Source organism: Protopterus annectens, chromosome 13.part0 (genome assembly GCF_019279795.1).
Source record: "Protopterus annectens isolate FY-2018-M chromosome 13.part0, PAN1.0, whole genome shotgun sequence".
NCBI classification, from domain to species: Eukaryota; Metazoa; Chordata; order Ceratodontiformes; family Protopteridae; genus Protopterus; species Protopterus annectens.
The window spans coordinates 839,857,651-839,878,488 of NC_056747.1; the positions used below are offsets into that span (position 1 = coordinate 839,857,651).

General features: G+C 39.0%; 1 protein-coding gene across 2 annotated transcripts in view; it reads left to right on the forward strand.

The window, feature by feature from the left end:
• USP32 (ubiquitin specific peptidase 32) overlaps window positions 1–20,838 on the forward strand; it is a 3,310,274-nt gene that overhangs the window by 2,647,527 nt on the left and 641,909 nt on the right. For both annotated transcript variants that reach the window (XM_044054559.1, XM_044054560.1), the window contains exon 26: window positions 17,159–17,370. In XM_044054559.1, coding sequence (XP_043910494.1) covers window positions 17,159–17,370 — 212 coding nt within the window. The remainder of the gene's footprint in view (window positions 1–17,158; window positions 17,371–20,838) is intronic.

A 20,838-nucleotide genomic window follows, 5' to 3' on the forward strand; every position in this document is an offset into this window, starting at 1 on the left:
GGAGGTCATAGTCTCCCTTTACTCATCACTCATCAGACCAATGATTGAGTACAATGCCCCATTCGGAATGTATCTGACCCGACACTTGCAGCAGCTGGAGAGGCCACAAAAGTTCCTCACCAAAAGCATAAAGGGTCTCAAAAATATGTCCTATGCTGCCCGACTGAAAGAACTCCAGCTCTATTCAGTCGCTTACCGCTTGCTCAGAGGTGACCTTTGCCTAACATACAAGGCCATGTCAAACCCAGATTTGATGAATATGCTTCACCTCAAAAAATCTAGATCCATCAGAGCCACAAGGGCGGGGGACTTAAACCTTGACACGCCTATTAATAGGACGTGCTGGAGGGATAGATTCATCACCCAAAGACTCCCTATGCTGTGGAACAAAATCCCGGTACATGTGAGGCAGAGCACCTCGCTGGCCTTGTTCAAGAGAAATCTTGACCAATGGATGGGAGATCGCAGATATACCCCAGGGATTACCTCAGTGTCACTGCTCGACAGAGGCACAGAAAAATAATGGGTATAGTTCCCCATACTAAAGGGGTGGCCTAAGCCACAAAACGATGGGCTAGGCTTGTAAATGCCCTCGGGCAGATAGCCTAGTATGAACCTATGAACCTATGAACCTATGACAACATGAGCCTAATCTTATGGCTCACAGATTGTGTAAAACTTTCTCAAAGGTACTACCTTGCTAATACCTCCTTTTCATGACCCGTCTCCTTGGGATCTAAATTTTGTTCTGTCCAAACTTACTTCCCTGCCTTTTGAACCCGCATATTCCTGTGAACTGAAGTTCCTTTCTTGGAAGACCATTTTTCTAGTAGCTGTTATGTCCGCCAGAAGAGTGTCAGAGTTACAAGCACTGTCAGTCAAACCTCATTACTTGATTTTTCATAGAGAGAGAGTTTCCCTTCGTACAGATCTGTCCTTCATCCCCAAGGTTTGCACTCAGTCTAATTTGAATCGAACTATCAAATTGTCAGTATTTTTTTCCGAATCATTCAAACAGCGCAGAATATAAATTTCATCAACTTGATGTTCACAGTTAAGGTTCTATCTGCATAGAACCAAGGAACTTAGAAAATCAGACCAATTGTTCCTATCCTTTTCTGAAACAAGAACAGGTATGCCAGTCTCTAAGATAACTCTGTCAAATTGTATTTCAAACTGTATCTTGTTTACTTTTTTTTATTTACATTATTTGGCAAGGAACTCCCGTTTAAAGTTAAAACTCATTCTACCAGATCCTTATCCACATCTGCTACCTTTCGAGCCAGAGTCCCAGTTGACAGTATTTGTGCAGCAGCAACTTGGGCTACCGCTCATACCTTTATTACTCATTACAAATTGGTCTTGGCCTCCAGGGGTAGAGATTCCTTTGGTTCCACGGTTCTCAGGAGTATACTCCTGTGAGCCACCCAGGAAAAAAGGTGCTAGGGAAACTGTCCCGCATGTAAGAATGAAGGTGAGATAGGACTACAGAACATAAAGAAGTTATGTACTCACCATAACGTTCCATGTTTGTAATCCATCTCACCCTTCATTCTTACGAACCCACCCACCTACCCCCGTCCATATATCCTTGGAGGATCTGGAGACAAGATAGTATTTCTCTTCTGTAGGGTGGATACCTTTCATCTTCGTTGTTCCTAGTGGAGATTTTTTTTTATCACTTTTATAGACAGCAGCAAACAAGATCTGGGGATTCTTACTAGTGCACTATGGGATACCTACCTTGCCACGAGCCAACTGAGAGACTTTGAGCTTTGTAATCGGTGGAGTCAGAGCTGAGGATCGGTTCTGAACCCACATGTAAGATTGAAGGGCGAGATGGACTACAAACATGGAATGTTATGGTGAGTACATAACTTCTTTTTCCCAGTTCGAGCCACTACTCTGTATCTGTTCCGTTTCTTGTCATAATTATAATTACTATTGTAAGTGTTTATGCCTTCAGGCATACTTAACATCAGCAAACTCGATCTGAGGTAATCTAGCAAGTAAGGGGCATTGTGGGTAAAGGGAGGAGCTCAAAAGTCAGATCCAAGAATCTAGAGAGTCAGATCCAAGAATCTAGAGAGATTGGCTGACTCGGATCCATGACCAATATGTTGAGGAAGAATGAAAATGGACAATGCAGATGCATATGGTGAGTACATAACTTTAATTTCCACTGTCATGGAAATGGCCAGGGGCAGCTACCACAACCTTCCTCACACAATGCATGCACCGAAACAAGAACAGTGGGTGTTTGATGCATCCTGACCCCAGTCAACTTCAGCTGAATGTGTGGATGATAGGGTCTTAATTCCCTTTAAGCAACTTTTTACTGAGGATGTGCAGCAGGTACTAATGGAGGCAAGAAAGCCTGCTACTAAAAAAATCATATATTAGCATATGGAAAAGGTTTTCTAGCTAGTGTCAGCAACATAACCAACACCCATTCAGGGCTAGTGTTTATCTGGTTTTACAATGCTTGTGTGACTTGCTGTCATTTGGCCTTTTTTACTGTTCCATCCAGGTTAATTTATTGCTCTTTTCCACTTGTTTCCCCATGGATACTCTTCTTTCAATACGTCATGTGAAAATGCTTTTGAAAGGGCTTTTGCATAGGAGACCTCCAAGAAAAATCGTGGCTCCTCCTTGGGATCTTAATTTTGTGTTAGAGAAACTAACACACCTGTGCCTTTTGACCCACTTCATCGGGCTGACTTGAGGTTCTTAACATGGAAAACTGTTTTACTGATTACTCTGACCTTTGCAAGAAGAGTATCTTGAGTTGCAAGCTCTTATGGTGAGTCACCCTTGTCTTATTTTCCACACACACAGGGTTTCTTTGAAAACTGATCCTTCTTTTATGCCTAAAGTGGTATCCAAGTTTACTTTAATCCAAACTGTCCATCTCCTAGTGTTCTTTCTTGAACCTGAAAATGAGGGAGAAAGGATACCATACCTTGGATGTTTACAGAGAAATCCAGTACCATCTAGGCAGAACAAAATCTTTCAGATCTTCGGATTTATTGTTAAATTGTTGTGAGGGTAAGTAGAAGAGACAGCCTCTGTCAAAACAGACTATTTTGAAATAGTTATCTAAGGATGTTATCCTTTGTTATACTCACCACAACAAAACTATTCCAGGCAGGATCAAGGCTCACTAGAAGCAACTACTTGGTTCTGTGTACATACTTTTACAAAGCCACTACTTGCGTGATTTCTTTTCTAGGTCTAGATCAGGCTTTGCTAGGACCATTCTGCAGTGGCTCCAGGACCCTTCCCCATACACCTCCCAAATGTTGTAAAGCTAGAATCATCTACAGTGACAAGTATGATGAACATAGTACAGTTGTGTAAGTAAACTTAGCGTAAAAGTAGATGTCCTAATGATCACTGATGTGGTAGCCAATCCCTCCCTTCTTCCCCCTTTGTTTTTTTGATTATTCCAGGATGTGTGTGTGTGTGTGTGTGTATGTATATATATATATATATATATATATATATATATATAGATATAGATATATAGATAGATGGATATATATACATATACATATATATATATATATATATATATATATATATATATATATATATATGTTGTTGTTTGTCTTTTCGCCTTTTTCCCTGTAAGGGGTCGCCACAGCGGAACTCCGGTCCGCTAATGATTGGCAGTAGATTTTTACGAAACGCTGAGGTGCCAGCTCGACGCCCAACCTTCAATGAAGGCACGCCCATTTATGCACGCATGTCTTTCGAACGCTACCCAACCGCGGGGAGGACATGCAGACTCCACACAGAAGGCACTCCCATGCCATGCCGAGAATCAAACGGGAGAACCTCTTGCTGTGAGGTAACAACGCTACCACTGTACCACCGCTCTACATGTAATATATATATATATATATATATATATATATATATATATATATATACACACACACACACACACACACACACACACATGTATGCATTTCACTCCTATCTCCTTTTGGGGTCAGCCTCCTTCTCTCAGTTGGTATGAAAGCTGTGAAGGGCTTGGGGCTGAAACCTATGTTTTTTAGGCAGCTCAGATCACGCTGCCTAATGGCTTGAATGCATGAAAAGTGCCGTGAAGCTTTGGAAGCTTGCTGGCTATTCTATCCTTGGCAGGATGTAACCCATATAGGTAAGGTTACTGCAGCAGTAATTATTCAAGCATCTACTGTTATGATAGTCTTACTTACACAACTGCACTTTATTGTTTTATTAGAGCTCACTCTTCCAACTGTGCAACTACTCAGTAAAAGATGTTAGCAACAGTTTTGGTTGCCGAGTTTGTAGTGGCATTCCTATCTTGGTGTGACTATTGTATAGTTGTCATTTTAAGGCAATAGACTAAACCTGACAGTTCAAATGGCGTAGCAATAAGAATAGTCCAACTGTAGAAAAAGGAAGCTCACACCAAAACCATGAAATGTAAGCAAGAAGTTTAATCATGCTAGTACTTCCAACAAGAGAGCAGTACTTTCACAGAAATACAATCCGCTTCATCAGGCATCAGATAAAACTCTTCTCTTCAAAGACCTATTTATACTAAGTAGTCACATGATCAAACAATTAATCAAGTTTTATTAAATACAATTAGAAAAATTAAAAACACTTTAAAACAATTTCTAACCTGTTTACAAATTGTAGTTATGTATATGTGTTAGTTCAGGTTTCAAAGAAAAATAACCATTTAGCCCTGGTGAAGAAAAAGCTCTGAAATAGAGAATCCATTTGTTCTCACATCTTTCAGTTATATTACATATATCACCACCATGCAGAGAATTATGAATGACTTCTAGTATGAAAAATTTAAAGTTATGTGAAGAATCTGTCTGCTTATATAAACCATTAGTCATGACTTTTCTCCTTATTTCAGACAAGTGATTGCTAATACGATTTTTCAACTTCTGATTCATTTTGCCAACATAGTATGAATTACATTTTATACATAGAGCCGTATATACTAGATTTTTAATATCACAATTGCCCCTAGCAGTGATTTTAAAGACTATTTCTAAGTGGATCAGTAAAATGTGTTTCAGTGCAAATATGTTTACAAAAACACATTTGTAGCATTTTTGAGTACCCTTATTCTTAGAGCCATGTTGAACATTATCAGCATGTTGCTCCTTTTAACACAATTTATTTTGTAAATTAGAACACCTCTTATGTGTAAACAGAGGTTTTTCAAGATATACATTCTGTAGCTCTGGAACGTGTGACAGAATAGACCAATGTCTATTAGCAATCTTTTTAATGGCAGAACTATTTTGATCATAAGTTAGAACATATCTACAGCATGCCTTATTATATTTATTCTTGCATCTATTGGCTTGCCTGTCTATTCTCATATTAGTAATATGCTTCAGAAAAAATGGGGGGGGGGGTGATGTGATTATTAACAACATTATTCTTTATCTGTGTAACAGTGTTAGTATGATAACCCCATTTCTTAAAATCAGATGCCATTTCACATAATTGTTCTTCCAAAATTTGTTCATTAGTATTTAACCTACATACTCTTCTCATCTGGTTAGACACTATGTTAGAAAATATATAAGAAGGGTGCATACTATCTCTTGATAGATAAGTGCATTGTTTCACTTCCTTTTCATACAGAATAGTGTCTAATTTACCAGTTAAGTTTTTTTTAAGAGTTGTGTCCAAAAGGTTTATGCTTCTGTATTGTATGTTCTTCTTGAACCTAAGAAATGTTGTAGTGGTATTTAAGTAAGAAATAAAATCATTAAGTTCAATAAATGAACCATCCCAAATGCGGAACAGGTCATCAACAAACCTTTTGTAAAAAAATAACTTTCTTACTCAAAATATTATCAGTACTATTAGTAATTGTTGTTAATTCCCAAAAATTCATAATTACCGCTGTGGTGGTGCTGCGGTAGCGTTGTCACCTCACAGTAAGACGCTGTCCGGTTCGATTCTCAGCTAGAGCGTCTTTTGCGTGGAGACATGCGTGAATGGGTGTACCTTTGTTGAAGGTTGTGTGTCAGGGCTGGTAACTCGGCACGTAAAAATCAACTACCAATCATTAGCGGACCAGAGTTCCGCTGTGGCGACCCCTAACCGGGAAAAGCCGAAAGACGCAAAAAATGTTAGCATACATATTCGCAACAGGGGTGCCCATTGCTATCCCTCTAGTTTGCTTATAATATTTGTTATAGAATAAAAACACATTGTTTTTCAACAAACTGATCAGCATGTCCATATTCAGGTGAGCCAAACTAGGTTGACCCTGATACATACTGTTTAAACATTTTAATTCCGGACCATTGGTGCAAGATCAATTAGGAATAAACCAGGAGTTTTAGCTAATTTGATTTGCACTGTTGACCTGGCGTTTATCACAAGTCTGGTTTTATATGGCCTGGGGCTGTGTCTGGATTTTTGTATTCCACCAATTTATAATGTGATACAGAGCCCCAGGATTGGACTTCTTGGTAGGCGGGGGGGTCTGTTTTTTTATTTGTGTGAAGTTGTCCAGAATTAATATCTGAGAATCTGATTCCTTTGAATTTGTCCTTGGGGTAGGATTGAAAGACAGATTCCTCTTAGTGTACCATCCACCAGGTTACTAGGAGCTTTCTGCAACAGGTCTCTGATCTCGTCATTGATCTAATACACAAATCCACATGCTGGTTAGTCCTTGAGTATTTTAATGCCTGTTTTTATAGTCAGACTTCTGAAATTTGTATGGAGCTCCTGGGTTTAATAGAGACCTTTGACTTCACTCAAGTTGTTTCTGCTGTGACCCATAATTTTGTCCACTCATTAGACTTGGTTTAACAGCTTTTGTCTTGAGACCAGAAACTTGGCAGTGGAGCCTTTCTCATGGGCAGACCATTATCTGATACACTTCAGTGCTTAGCTTTTCTCTTTGTTTGCCCTTCACTAGCCAAATTGGCCAAGCGCAGATATATGGGAAAAGTCAGTTCTGGCACTGTCTATCCCATCCACAAGCAGTTATGTGAGTGAACCAGTGCAAATGACCCAGAAGACTTTGATATAAGTATGCTGTTATGAGTGTCATAGATCTGATTACTCAAGGCCATCAATTTGTCCTGACAGTGGTATGACTACAGGCTACTGTTAGTGTATCAGCTGGGCTGGAGCCATGAGCAGAGTGAAGGTGATGCTTCTGCTTAAAGACAAGTGTGTTCTGGGTGAATATTGTTTCATGCCAGACTGTGAGTTGTTCTAGCAGGGCTACTTCTGTAGCTAGTGAGATCTCTGCTGCTTTAATCATCCAGCCACCCTCTTTCATATTGTTGACACAGTGTTCAGTCCAGTTTGTTTTGGCCAAAAACATATCTTTTTTTCTGCTATATAATGTGAGGAAGCTGCACCAATTTTCACAGACAAGATTGGGCAAGATTAGTTACTCCTTTTCTAACACTTGTCTTGATGAGCAGGCTCTTTCTTTGGAGAATGGAAACAGATTTATGTTGGATGGAGTTTGAATATGTTGATTATGTTTGGCATATGAATACTGTTTCATTTGTGAGTCAGAACTACTGTGCTGGACTCTGGGCTTATGTGATTGGTCTGATCTTCTCTTTTAATTCATGTAGACCCTTTATTCTTTATTTTATTTGATCATATTTGAGAACTGGGGAATTTCCAATCTCTTTGAAGAACACTGTAATTAGCGCGATTTATAAGAAGCTATTTCAGATTCAAGCCTGGTGGAGAATTATCATCCTGTCTTAAGCATTTTTATCAGGATCATTGCTTAATAGGTGGTCTGTGCATAGCTGTGTTCTTTTTTTGTGTCTCGCACCTTGTTATATCTTTATCAGTCTGTCTTTAGATCAAGACTTAATACTTACTATACCTCTGTGCAGCAAGTGGCACTGTGCATCATAGGATCATGCTTGTGCTCCTTGGTTGGTGCACTGCCAGTTAACTGGCTTAAGGTTCTGGATTGATTTCTGTTGCATCTTTCCAGCTGTTCTCAGCAGAAGGTGTCTAATTTATATTCTTTCTTCTGACTCAACCACTGGTGTGTAATGTGCTAGAGGGCTCTATTTTTGCTCCCTTGTTATTCTATATATATATATATATATATATATATATATATATATATATACATATATATATATATATATATATATATATATATATATATATACATATATATATATATATATATACATACATACACACACACACACACACACACACACACACACACACACACACACACACACACACACAAACCACACACATATATGTGTGTGTGTATATATATATATATATATATATATATATATATATATGTATTTGTTGCCACAGAGGGTGATTATTGTAAGAAAGGGTGTTTCTCATCAATCGTATGCCATTGATATTCAGCTTTATCCCATCTTCTTTTCTGCAAACACTGGTTCTGATTTTACACCATTAAAATACTTGGATTCTATCCTTGATTAAGATGAGTAATAATTGATTGAAACTGAACCCAGCCAAGACTGAGACTGTGCTGGTGCTTGCTGTCATCTCTCCATCAAATTTTTCACTGCTGTCTCTTTTTGTAATGTATGGAGATAATTTGGAATGTGTTTTGCATGATAATGATCTGATAATACTAAGCCAACACTCTGGGACCAGATGTCTGCTGTTGTCAAGACATCTTATTCCCATTTTAGGAGTATAGCTTGGATTAGGCACTGCCTTCCAAGGCTGAATCTGAGAGTGATGGGAAATGCATTATTATTGTCCTCCCTTGACTGCTCTAATGCCGTATACTTAGGGCCATCAAATGGTGATTTGCTGCGGCTACAGTGGGTGTAAATTTGATAGCTAGTGTCTGACATATCTAGAACTTTGCGATATTATGCCAGTGCTCCTGGTTGTGGCTAGATATATGTTTAAGATTTCTTTCTTTATTTTGTTGACCAGGTTACTCCCACTAGACCAATGACCCCTTTTCAGGGGGGAGACCCTAGATGGTACTTATACTGGTTGGGAATATTTGGTCATGGCAGCCGCAAACATCCACTACTGTTTTCAGTAAGTGCCTTGGGATCTTTTGGATCCACTTGAGCTGCCACCAACTCCGGTAGATGAGGCCTCTGTTTGTTATCTCATCTGTAGTACCGCACATGCAGACATACAGTACCACCCCAATTATGGTGGACTGCAGTATCAACAGTGCAATCACCCGAAGTGGGAATAGAACCCACAGCCTTCTGGTCTTCCAGCACACAGGACAAGTGTGCTACCTGTTGCCCCACTGACATTGCTGACATTTAAGGCATCTTTGTACATGCCTAAAATAGTCTTCTTGTCCACAAGTTCAGTAAGTTTATATTCCCATTCCCTTTTTGCTGTTCTGTAATTTGCCTTACTTTTTTAACGTTGCTGTTATAATTATTGATGTTTCTGTCATGAGTTTTCCGTCATTATTCTCCATCGCCATTTTCTTTCTTTGATGCTTTTTTTTATTTGTATTCTATTCAGCCAAGGGGCAAACCTTCCTTTAATATTTTTTTCTAGTCTGTAGTAAGTGACTCTCTTTTTGTTGTATATCACATTGCACATATCTTGTGCATGTCTCACCTCAAATTCCTTCTTCAAGTCCCAGTTTTTAATAATATTTATAAAGTAATCATAATCAGCTCTGTAATAATTTATTTCTTCCAAGTACACATTAGATCTTTCTTTTAAAGTGCACTAAAAGTTAAACCTACTACCAAGTGATGAATTACTGGTTCTCTCTTTATGACTTCGGATACCTTGATATCAGAAGACAACAGAATAACATCCAAAATGTTTTTCTCTATAGTTAGCCTGGTTACATGATGAGTAACTGATAGTTGAAACAAGGCTGATTAGTGCCATATTATCTTTCATATTGGCTCCAGTCTTTTTGCCCAGTCAGTGCTAAGGAGATGTAGATCTTCCTAGAATGCAGTTGTTACATTAAACAGATCAGTTAAGTTCTTCCATCCATATCCTTATTTAGTGGCTGTTTTTTGATGGAGTCCTATAAAAGCCTATATATTGGACTTTCTGATTTATTACCCTTTGCTACTGATAACATTTCTGATTTTTCACAGTTACAAATTAGCTAAGTTTTTATGCACTTCTTTACAAAGAGCGGCACTTTTTTTTTGAAGGTTGGAAGGCCAGAATGCACCTTTTTCCATTCTTGTTGATGGAGTCCCAACACTTGTACGACTGAGTATTTGTAATCAGTTGGCTACTGATGGCTAACTGGTACTCAACATAAATGCTGCAAAGCTTGCTTCTCTTATTTTTCTTTTTTTGTTAGTACTCAGGAAAATACTGCATCATAAGAAACAAGAAAACAATTCTAATAGTCCAAAATGTAATTGCTAAATTCCTGTTTTCACTGGTAAGCACCACCATTGTGATAAACTGGAAGGTGTTCAATCCTTTAAAAGTAATTTTATTACAGTGAAAAAATAGTGGATCATCTTAGAAACACACCTTAAAACTGTTTTATATCTGATGATGTCAGATCCATCCTTGGCGCTAGATAGCTGTAGTCTGGCTTCCTCCTCGAGGGATGGAACCGGACAAAGTTGTGGTGTGTCTGCTTTGGAAGTCTGGTCCATCGGCCTTCGAGGTTGTGGAGAGGGTGTTCTCTCAATCAAAAGATCCAGTTCCTCATACTTCCTCAGATCCTACAGTATTTCCTTCTATGGTTCTGAGCTCTGATCTCATCAAACCTACTCCACAGAGACAACTAGTACCAACTACCATATACCATACAGGCATTTCCCATAGATTAACTACCCCACTCTTTGGCTACCACCACAAAGCCATCCTGCTGAGAAGGTTCACCAAAAGAGAACATGTAAAAGAGGCACATAAATTCTCCCTTGGAATGTCTCACTGAAGATACTGACTTCAATGAAGGGGAAGGGTCCCCCAGATCACCACCTGAAGACGTTTCATTTGGAAAAATTTTGGAGATCCTTAAACAGAATGGTGGTCGGTTCTCAGATGATGCTTCCCCCTGAGAAGTTGGTATTTCTGGAGACTTTTAGTGCTGACCCATGTGACATGTCCCCTGGCTGATGAGCTTAATGACCTAGTCTCTTGCTGGGCATGGAGGGAACCAGATTATGTTGAACCAGTCCCATGTCTTCCAGACAAAATTTTAGCTCCTTCAAAAGATGAGCCCCATTGAAGCAAAGGAGTCCCTGTTGGTGCAATGGTTGTGGCAGCAGCCACCAAGAAGAAGCTAGCAAAACAGATTTTTTTTGTTCAACCCCCCCTAAAAGAAAGTCTAAGGCATTGAACAAATGTGGAAAGTGCATGTTTGCATCAGTGACCTTTTCCTTGAGGTCCCTGAACTATTTGGCCCACTTCACAAGACTGCAGAAGGATTTGACTAAGGAGCTCTCAAAATCTCTCTCGGAGTCCACATATGCAGTGGATTATAAAACATCACCCTCGAAGCTGGCCCTTCTTTTATCTATTTTGAATGTGTCCATAAATTTGATTTCTCATGCAGGAAAATGTACCTCACGGGCCACAGGTTCAGGCATTGCCATAAGGAGACATGCCTGGATGTGATTATGTGATTTTGCAGAGTCTTTTAAGTCTTCTTTCATCAATGCTCCTTTTTATGGAACATCCTTGTTTGGCCCTTCTGTGAAAGAAACACTTCTCCTTAGTGAACATCAAGGAAAGACCATGTCTGCTCTAGGGATTCACTTTTATACCCCTCAATGATCTTTTTCAAGGAGTTACAGAAGAGGCAAGAAAATGTGGTTCTGTAAATCCCAGGGATCTTTCTAAGATTCACGTGGAGACAACTCCCTCAGAGGCAGAGGAGGAAGTTCAAATGGAAGACACCATCCTCACGACAGAGGAGGCCTGCAAAATCAAACTGTCTGAGATTCCTGTCTGGTTAGACCCGTTCAACACTTCTGAAGGGCTGCCCAACTGCTCACCTCTGGAGGCAGTCGGGGGATGCTTGTCCTTGCACCCAGACACCTGGGCTGCTATAAACAAGGATTCTCGGGTGCTAAAAATAATATGCAGAGGGTCCTTTATGCCATTTTCCCAGACACCCACTTCCAAAAGAATAAAGCTTCTTGATGTTCTACCCAGTCAGAGAGAAGCTGCAGCTCAAGAAATTCAGAAGCTGCTGGATAAAAGAGTCATCCAGGAGGTCCCACCAGACAAAAGATGATTCAGAACTTACTAGAGGTTCTTTTTTGCCAAAAAAGACAGGGAACCTCAGACCAATTTTGGATCTAAGCAATCCAAACCAATATGCGAGTATATCAAAGTTCTGAATGGTCATGGTTCAGTCCATTCTACCTCTTTTACAAAAGGATGATTGGATGTGCTTAATCGATCTTTAAGATACATACTATCCCATCAAAATAAACAGGTACTCTTGAAGACACTTTCACTTTCGGTTGGGAGCCAATCACTATCAGTCCACAGCCATGACCATTGGACTCACCGCAGCCCAAGTGTATGGCTGTGGTACCAGTTCACCTGTGACTACAAGGATTCAGAGTGTTTCCATACTTAGACGACTGGCTCCTCACTGGCTCAAACATGCATCTCCTAGAACAGTCCAGGGATTATTTGCTCCAAATTTGCCAATCAGTAGGCATTGCAGTCAATATTTCCATATCCAGGCTGCTACCAGTACAGTGCCTGGAGTTCATTGGTGCTCCTCTAAACACTAAGTCAGACTGCTTCCTTACCTCCTCATTGTATATACACAGTCAAGTCCCCTGATTCATCAAATTCTTTCTCATCCTGCTCCTCCTGCCAGACTTGTCCTTCAGGCCCTGGGCTCTATGGCTTCTATAATATAAGTCCCATTAGCATGTTACTGTATGCTCATTTTTCAATGGACTGTAGCAGTTCAGTTGTCTATTCTTCGACAGCCCATATCCTTCCCAGTCAAACGTACTCTGGTATGCAAAAAACATATTCACTGGTGGATCCAGCTGGACAACATTTACAAAGGTCAACCCTTCGTTCTGTCCCCTCCAGTAATCACAGTGACTATGAATGCCTCCCATTTGGGGTGGGGGCATTTCTTGGGGAAGGCTGTCCAAGATTTGTAGTCCCCCCAAGCGACCAGTTCGCATATCAGTGTCCTGGAGATGAGAACAGTCCTAGTGTTGTAGGCATTTCAAGATGTTCTCCCTCTAGGGACCATTGTGATCCAAGCCAACAATGTGTCTGTGGTTTGGTACATCAACAAGCAAGGGGGAACTTGATCTTCAACCCTTTGCACTGTAAGATATGGCAATGGGTGATCTCCTCCAACCGCTTTCTAGTAGGAACGCACATTCTGGGAAAATCCAACGTACTAAAGACAAACTCAGCAGGTCCATTCTGATGCCTCACGAGTGGTCTCGCAATTAATCAGTGGCTGAGAAAATTTTACGTCATTGGGGTTAACCTTGCTGCATTCCTTTTGCTTCTCTCCACAACAACAAATGCAGCAGGTACTTTGCCCTGATCCCCCCTCAGGGGGAGTCACCAAGAGATGCACTATTCCACATTTGGTCCTCTGGTCTCATTTATGCCTATCCCCCAGTACCTTTGGTTCCAAAATTCTTACAGAAAGCCAGTGAGTTGAAGAGCTCACTTATTCCCATTGCTCCCTTTTGGCCTTACCAGGTCTAGCTCCCCTTCCCTTGATGTCATCTTTGTTATTCTCAATGGATACGGGACCCCAGTCCAGACCTTCTGTTACATCCCTCGAGGATAAAACCTCTCAGTATCCTCAAGCTAACCACATGACGTCTCCAGTTCCATTAGTAGCTTGACAGTCCAGGCTTTCTTCCCTGATTCGTGATATACTTTTGTCCTCACAATGAAATTCCACTAAGAGGATTTACAAGAGTAAATGGAAAAATTCTCAGTTTGGCCCCTAAAAAATGACATTGATCCCTTTACTTCCCCCTGTTTCTTCTGTGATGCAGGTTTTAGCTTCTCTTTTTAAAGAAGGTGCTAATTTTTCCATAGTTACAGTTGGCAGCTATGTCAAATTTTTGCTCAGGAGACTATGCTTCTTGCCTGTCTGCCTCCAAGTTGTGTAAGGCTTTTCTAAAGGATAGCTTCTTGCTCAGACCCCCAGCAAAAGATCCGTAATCACTTTGGGATTTAACAGTAGTACTTCAAGGCTTAACTGAACAACCCTTTGAACCTTCAGCAAAAACTGACTTAAAATTCCTGTCTTGGAAAATAGCCGTTTTAGTTGCTATAACATCTGCTAAATTATGTCTTTTTAGATGTGCATAGACAACTATTTTTCTATTTACACAGATCAAAAGATTTTGGCTGGGTTCTCCAATTTCTAAAGTTACATTCGCTAAATGGATAATTAATTGCATTTTCTGGATCTTTTCCCAGGAAGCTTTGTCCCTACCAAAACCACCTAAGGCCCATTCAACTAGATCCATGGCCAGCTCATCTGCCTTCTGGTCTAGAACCTCCATTGATGATATTTGTGCAGCAGCCATCTAGACTAATGCTCATATCTTTATTAGTCATTATAAATTGGATATAATTTCCAGAAGCAGACCTGCTCTGGTTCATCAGTTCTCTGAAATATCCTTCTATGAGGGCCACCTAAGAGTTACTTTGCTGGGGACTCTGTCCCATATGTTGAAGAAGATTGAAAAGGACATAATTAGATATTAAAGTTACGTACTCGCCATAACTATGCATCTGTGTTGCCCATTTTCATTCTTCCTCAACTCGTGTCCCTCTTTCCCCCTTTCTGTCATCTTCTGGAGTGACCTGATGACCTTTGGAGCCTGTAGTTCCACATTTGAGCCTTAGTTTAATTTCTCTTCTCTTCTACTATTATATTAAGATCTTTAAGGCAGCAAACCTAATCTGAGGTGTTGGGGATAGACTAGGGCATTATGGATAGAGGGAGCACGCAAACGTTGGATCTGAAATATGTCGACTGCGGCTGAGATGGATCAGACATCTTGATCCGTAACCCATATGTTGACGAAGAGTTAAAGTGGACAACACAGATGCGGATACTTATTATGGTGTTGAACCGTAACAAGCTTGAGCACCATACTGTTAAACCCATATGTTCAAACTTGGAAAAATTCTAACGTTTCAATGGGGATTTCTGTTCAGTGTGGAAAGGGAAGATTTCCCTTTACTGAACTGTAGTGCGATCTCGGAGTTGGTATATTTAAAGAACAAGGGGTGTGGGGGGCACAGGGGGGCTTGCCCTGCTTACAACCTTTAGGTAGTTTTTTTTATGTTTTTTATTTATTTATTTATTTTTTGACGTTTTCGAACTTTTGAAAGTTCAAATGTATGGGTTCAACCATATGGTGTTCGGACTTTTAAAACTTCGACAACATATGCATAGTTATGGTGAGTACATAACTTTAATATTTATTGCCAGGAAGGAGTGGAAGTTTACCTACAATTGCTCTTTTTCCAGTCCATTCAGTAAAATGAGTTTCTTTGGTTGATATTTCCCTTTATTTTATCTTAGTGGTGTTTTTGTCATGTTTCTTATTAAAATGAATATCAGAGGAAATGTAAAAACAGTCTTTTATCTTCTATGCATACTCATCTTTATCAGTACCTTATTCTGTCAGATATGATTAAATACAATATGCCAGTTTAATTATGCTTTTATACATTATTAATATTATAATGCATGCTTTCATTCTTGAGAACAAAAGAGGTCTCAAACTTGACATGTGCGGATAACTAATTTATTTTAGGCTTGAATAATGAGAAGAAATATTTAGAAGCCAAGCCATCTGATCTGTGGACAGTACCTAAACAGAGGGGACAACCTTTGGTGGTTGTTTTTAACTAAGAGAAGGAAATGATATTCCTTGGATCTTTTACCATCATTTTCTTATGTTTCTTTAAAAATATAGTACTTTTGAGGCCCTTCTCAGGAATAAATAAGTTGACATTAGCTTCTAAAATCTGATCCTAGGAAGAGGTAGATGTGTTTTATTCCCACTTTAGGAATATACTTCTATGACAGACCAATCCCATTCTTGCATAGACTCATGCCTAGCATTTGGCAATAGTTGAATATTTCTTAACTCATACACTGTCCATATCCCCTGCCATACATCCTTGAATTAGACCATAGTTCTCTTCAGGAAGGCTGTTGATTTGTAGGATTTGAGAATCCAGCACTGCATGTAAAAAGTATTATTTTTTATTATTTTATTATTATTATTATGACTCTTGTTTTATCTGTACATTGTGATGAATGCATATATTGCAACCATTTGAGCTTTTCTCCTCGAGCGTCCGCTGAAAATGGACATATATCCAGTCAGACTATCCCGGTCAACAAATGTAAAATAAATAAAAAAATTTAAAATACTTCACTGTTTCAGTCTCTTAATTGTGTATTCTTTTCATCTTCCATATTGGTTTTTTTTTTTTTTTTTTTTTTTTTTTTTTAGAAACCATTTTCTCTTTTGGACTTGGCTGATCCTTTGAAGTGCACAAAACTTTGTTTTTCTTCCCTGTGCATGCGCGCCCGTACACACACACACACACGAAGCTGTAGTAAAAGAGCTTAATTTTTCTATCCCAGAGAAAAGTTGGTGAGAGAAATAAAAGCTTTTAATTTCCTCATCTAGCTTCTTTGTGAATCTTTTAGTAGCAGGGCATCACTGCAGTACATTGATGGCATTTATTTGAATTGTATTCTGATTTCTTTAACTTAATATACTACATGAACAACTGTAGTGTTTGTCTAGAAAAGAGTTTCAGCTGTATATTATGCTGTACACACTGTGCTGATCTGTATTGGTGTGTGTTTTTAATACTTCTGTGTAATTTACTGTATTTCTTTTCTTTATAATTCATTTATGGCTGGAAAAAGTCCATTGTCCATATAGTTGGCTTGCTTGTTCAAGTAAACAAATTAAATTCAATTGTGCATATTTGTAAGCATTTACACTTGTGCTGTCTTCATTATGTTAATTATCCTGAAAGATAATTTAGAATAAACAGTATTACTATTTTTTTCTTACATTGAGTAAATTCATTTTTTATAATAAACATTTATAGGATAGAATATGAATATGTAGAAAATTATGGTAAGAAAAAATATAACATACCATATCACCATTCCCTGTGACAGAGATCTCATCAGTACCATCAGCAGATGGAAAACACATCATCACCTCTAATGGAAACCTTCCCAAACCATCACTTATTCCTAATGGAATGCCAAGTACTGTGGTGCCATGTGGAGTAGAGAAGACCATAGCAAATGGAGTACCAAATGGACATGTGCTAACACTTTTAGATAGCCGTTTCACAGGCTACATCATTGCAATGCACAGGAAAATGGTAAGCAGCAACAGAACAGCTAAACGTTATGTTGTCATTTGTTAATGTCAGTGTCTTGATGGTACTACTGTAATTTAATGTAGTTTGTTATGTGTACTCTACAACAGACGGCTTTCTGTTTGATTTACATGCCGTGATTATTTTAACTAAAACTTCCTTCTTCCATGTGCCAAAGCCTTAAATGTGTTCCAGGTACTGGACCAACAGTCTGCAACTGTGGGGAGGGGGGTGGGGATTCATGTAAGCCATAGAAATATATTTTAAAAACACTGTCTGTATTTGTTGTTAAGCACATTCACTGAATCTGCTCAAGTTTGCAAGAAACATGTCAGAAAATTTGCAAAGGATAATTGTTATGGCACTGATGAAGATGTACCCCCTTTTAGTCTAGAGAGGAACTCCAAGCAAAGTGTGCTTTAAGGGGCACTGAGTAGTACTGTCAGTGGAGGTTGCCTATGACTGTATTAAACTTTTAAGTTGTTGGATGAAAGTTAATTACGTCTGTTTCAGCTTGTTAACCTGTTTCCAGTAAGAGACCGTCTTCATTTTAGGTCTTGCTAATCTCTGCCCAGCAACACCACAAGAAAACCTAAATCGTCTTAAAGAAGCACAAATTGTGATTAAAAACAATTGTGGCAGAATGCTGATTTTGTAAATGTGCAGTGGATTCTTCATCTGAAAGTTAGTAGCTTGTATTTTAATTTTTCAAGTATCTAACAGTTCTGTGATAAGTTGTGGTCATTCTCTGTGGACCAAACTTAGAGATGTAAGATGTTTTTTATTTTTATGTCTTCCTTTTGAGTCAGTAATAGGTAGAGAATGCTGCACTCTAGTAGGCTGCATCATTGCTGGATCTGCCTGAACCTTCTTTTGCTTTATCTGAACTTGTCATCATTTTCTAATATGTGTTTCCAAAATTGTTCTTCATCCACTTAAGACCTGTAGTGGATTTGGGTAACAAGGTCAGTCTGACTCCTCTCTATCATTTTGTGAGAAGTACCTATGCAGTGATGGCAGTGACAGTAATTCTCTGAATTGTTTTGACTTTTACTGGCCTTACACTAAGATTTGTCTCATGTGACCTTTATCCCTAGGCATACCTCAAGCAAGTGTTGCATCCACAGTCTGATAGGTGAAGTAATGAGGAATTAGACAATCTATTTTTTTTTTTTGGGGGGGGGTTAGCTTTTTCATTTAGATTTGTTATATGAACTGGCTTAGGCTAATACACAAATTAAAAAGTATGCTTAATAAGCTTTCAGATCCTTGATACTTGGGTAATACTGTTGGTTTTCTAAAGGTATCTAACACTTTGCCTTTATTCTGAATGCTAAACATTTTACAGAACATGAGCATCTTTCTTGATCAAGTCCTCACCATCCAGCTCTAAATTTGGATTCATGAGTCAAAGCCATCTCCAACTTCTTCAGAGTTGTGCATCATGACCCATCTTCTTCCTCATTGAGAATGCTGGTAAAAGAGGGGGTGAACCTCACTTGTTCTTATTTCTGTTTTGATTTTGTCTTCGATCAACACACTTTAAACTCTTCCATATCCATTTGTTAAGATGCTTTTTGCCCCTGTTGCTTGTTAGCAATCAGCCCTCTGTGGCCCTTCAAGATCATTTTGTCCTCTATAGGGGAGAGACAGCCACAGAATCCCATCATCTTGGCAGTCATCATGGTTTTTCTGCTTAACCCTGTCTTCTCTATCCTATTGGTGCCCTTGATTGCCAAGCCCTGTCTTCTGTGCTGATTACTTGATTGGTGTATGTTACTGCACATCCAGTGTCCCAGCTGCAGTATGTAGGAGTGTTTGATGTGGTATGTCTGGAATCAATCCATGACCCTCAATGATACCTGTTATAATCTCTAAGCCTTCCTTGAGTGTCAGCATTGTAGAGGACTGAACCTCCTTCCCTTCTGTCTTGAGTGGATGAGCCAGTGTTGGATGTTCAGTCCTACATTTCTAAAAACAGCTCAGTTCACACTCTACTAAGCTAATCAGTCTTGGGTTATTTGTGATGCAACCAGGGCTTTATTCCTTTGAGCCATAAACCTGACTGTCATTATTTTCCATTTCAAAAAAGAATTGTGAAATGTTTTGAATTTTTTGACAAATAAATGTCTTGGCTAGTTTATTCTGCTTTCAACAGAATTTATACACATATTCTATGTCTTCATAGAACTTCATACCAATGTGAATTTTTGATCAGTAAGTGTAACTTTATTAAAATGTTGATTTACTGGCATGTGCTACTGAATTTAGTACATATTTTTTGAAACATTTCTTCAAAATTAATCTAGGTCTTTCAGACAGTGAAAAGTTTATCCCACACATTTCAATGTGGGGAAAAAAATGGCTCAACAAAACCAACATAAAGTGTGATTGTACTGCATGAGTTGAATATTTAACGATTGCAATACTCGTGAGGTGTTTGCTGCTTTCATCCACAGGACTAAAGCAGTTGGAGAATATTCCAGAACATTTTCTATATCTTTGCTATTGGATCTGGTGTCATCAGTTCTGAAGAAAACAATGACCACTTTTGGGTGAAAGAATGCCCCTCTTTGTTATCTTGTCAAAGAATCATCATTGTTTTTGTAATGAACCTTTGTCAGAAGAACACTGTTGAAACAAAATAGAGGTCATCTGATATGAGAAATGAGGAGAGTCCTTTTTGCATTCCAGATACTTTTGTCAGTGAATTCTCATAGACATGCTGATAAGATGCATTTTACTAATTGTTCCATTGACAAAGCTGAGTACTGATGCGCTGTCACTGGTGACACTGTCATTGATGCTTGGATATTGAATTTAAGGGTTAATGGCTATGAAATGATACATTGAAACGGAACCTCATGCCTTCAGGGAAAAATCAGATATGGATAGATGTTGGTCAGATCACACTAGAAATTGCAGTCTAGTTGTTCTATCTAGATAATCTAGTCTGCAGATAACCTTTTACTCTGAACTCTTAAGTCTGAATACAGAATATCACTCCTGGCTAACACCCTCATTCAAGGAGGTATGCAGATTATATATGCAAGTCCTGAGCCATGAAGCAAAGCTAGCATTTGTAGCACCTGAGGCTGATGTCTGTACTGGTGGCCCACCACCGGGGTCTACTTCACTTCATCAAAATCCCATTTCACTGAAATTCATTTCACTGAGACCAAATCACCTAAAGTTCACAACACTGAAAACTTCATTTCACTGACAAACTCTTAAAAGTAAATCCTGCCTCCTTCCACAACTTAAAAACTACTTATTTATCCTGTTAACAGATGCCAGACAATATAAAACCAAACTAAGTGGAGGGCTACACCCCCCTAACTGTATATACTAACTCCAGGTTTGCACTACAGTGGAGATGAGGGCATATACCCTTTACTTGCCTCACAGTGCTCTACACACTGCCACATCAAGTCTATAGCTTACAGTTCAGTGAAATGAGATTCAGTGAAG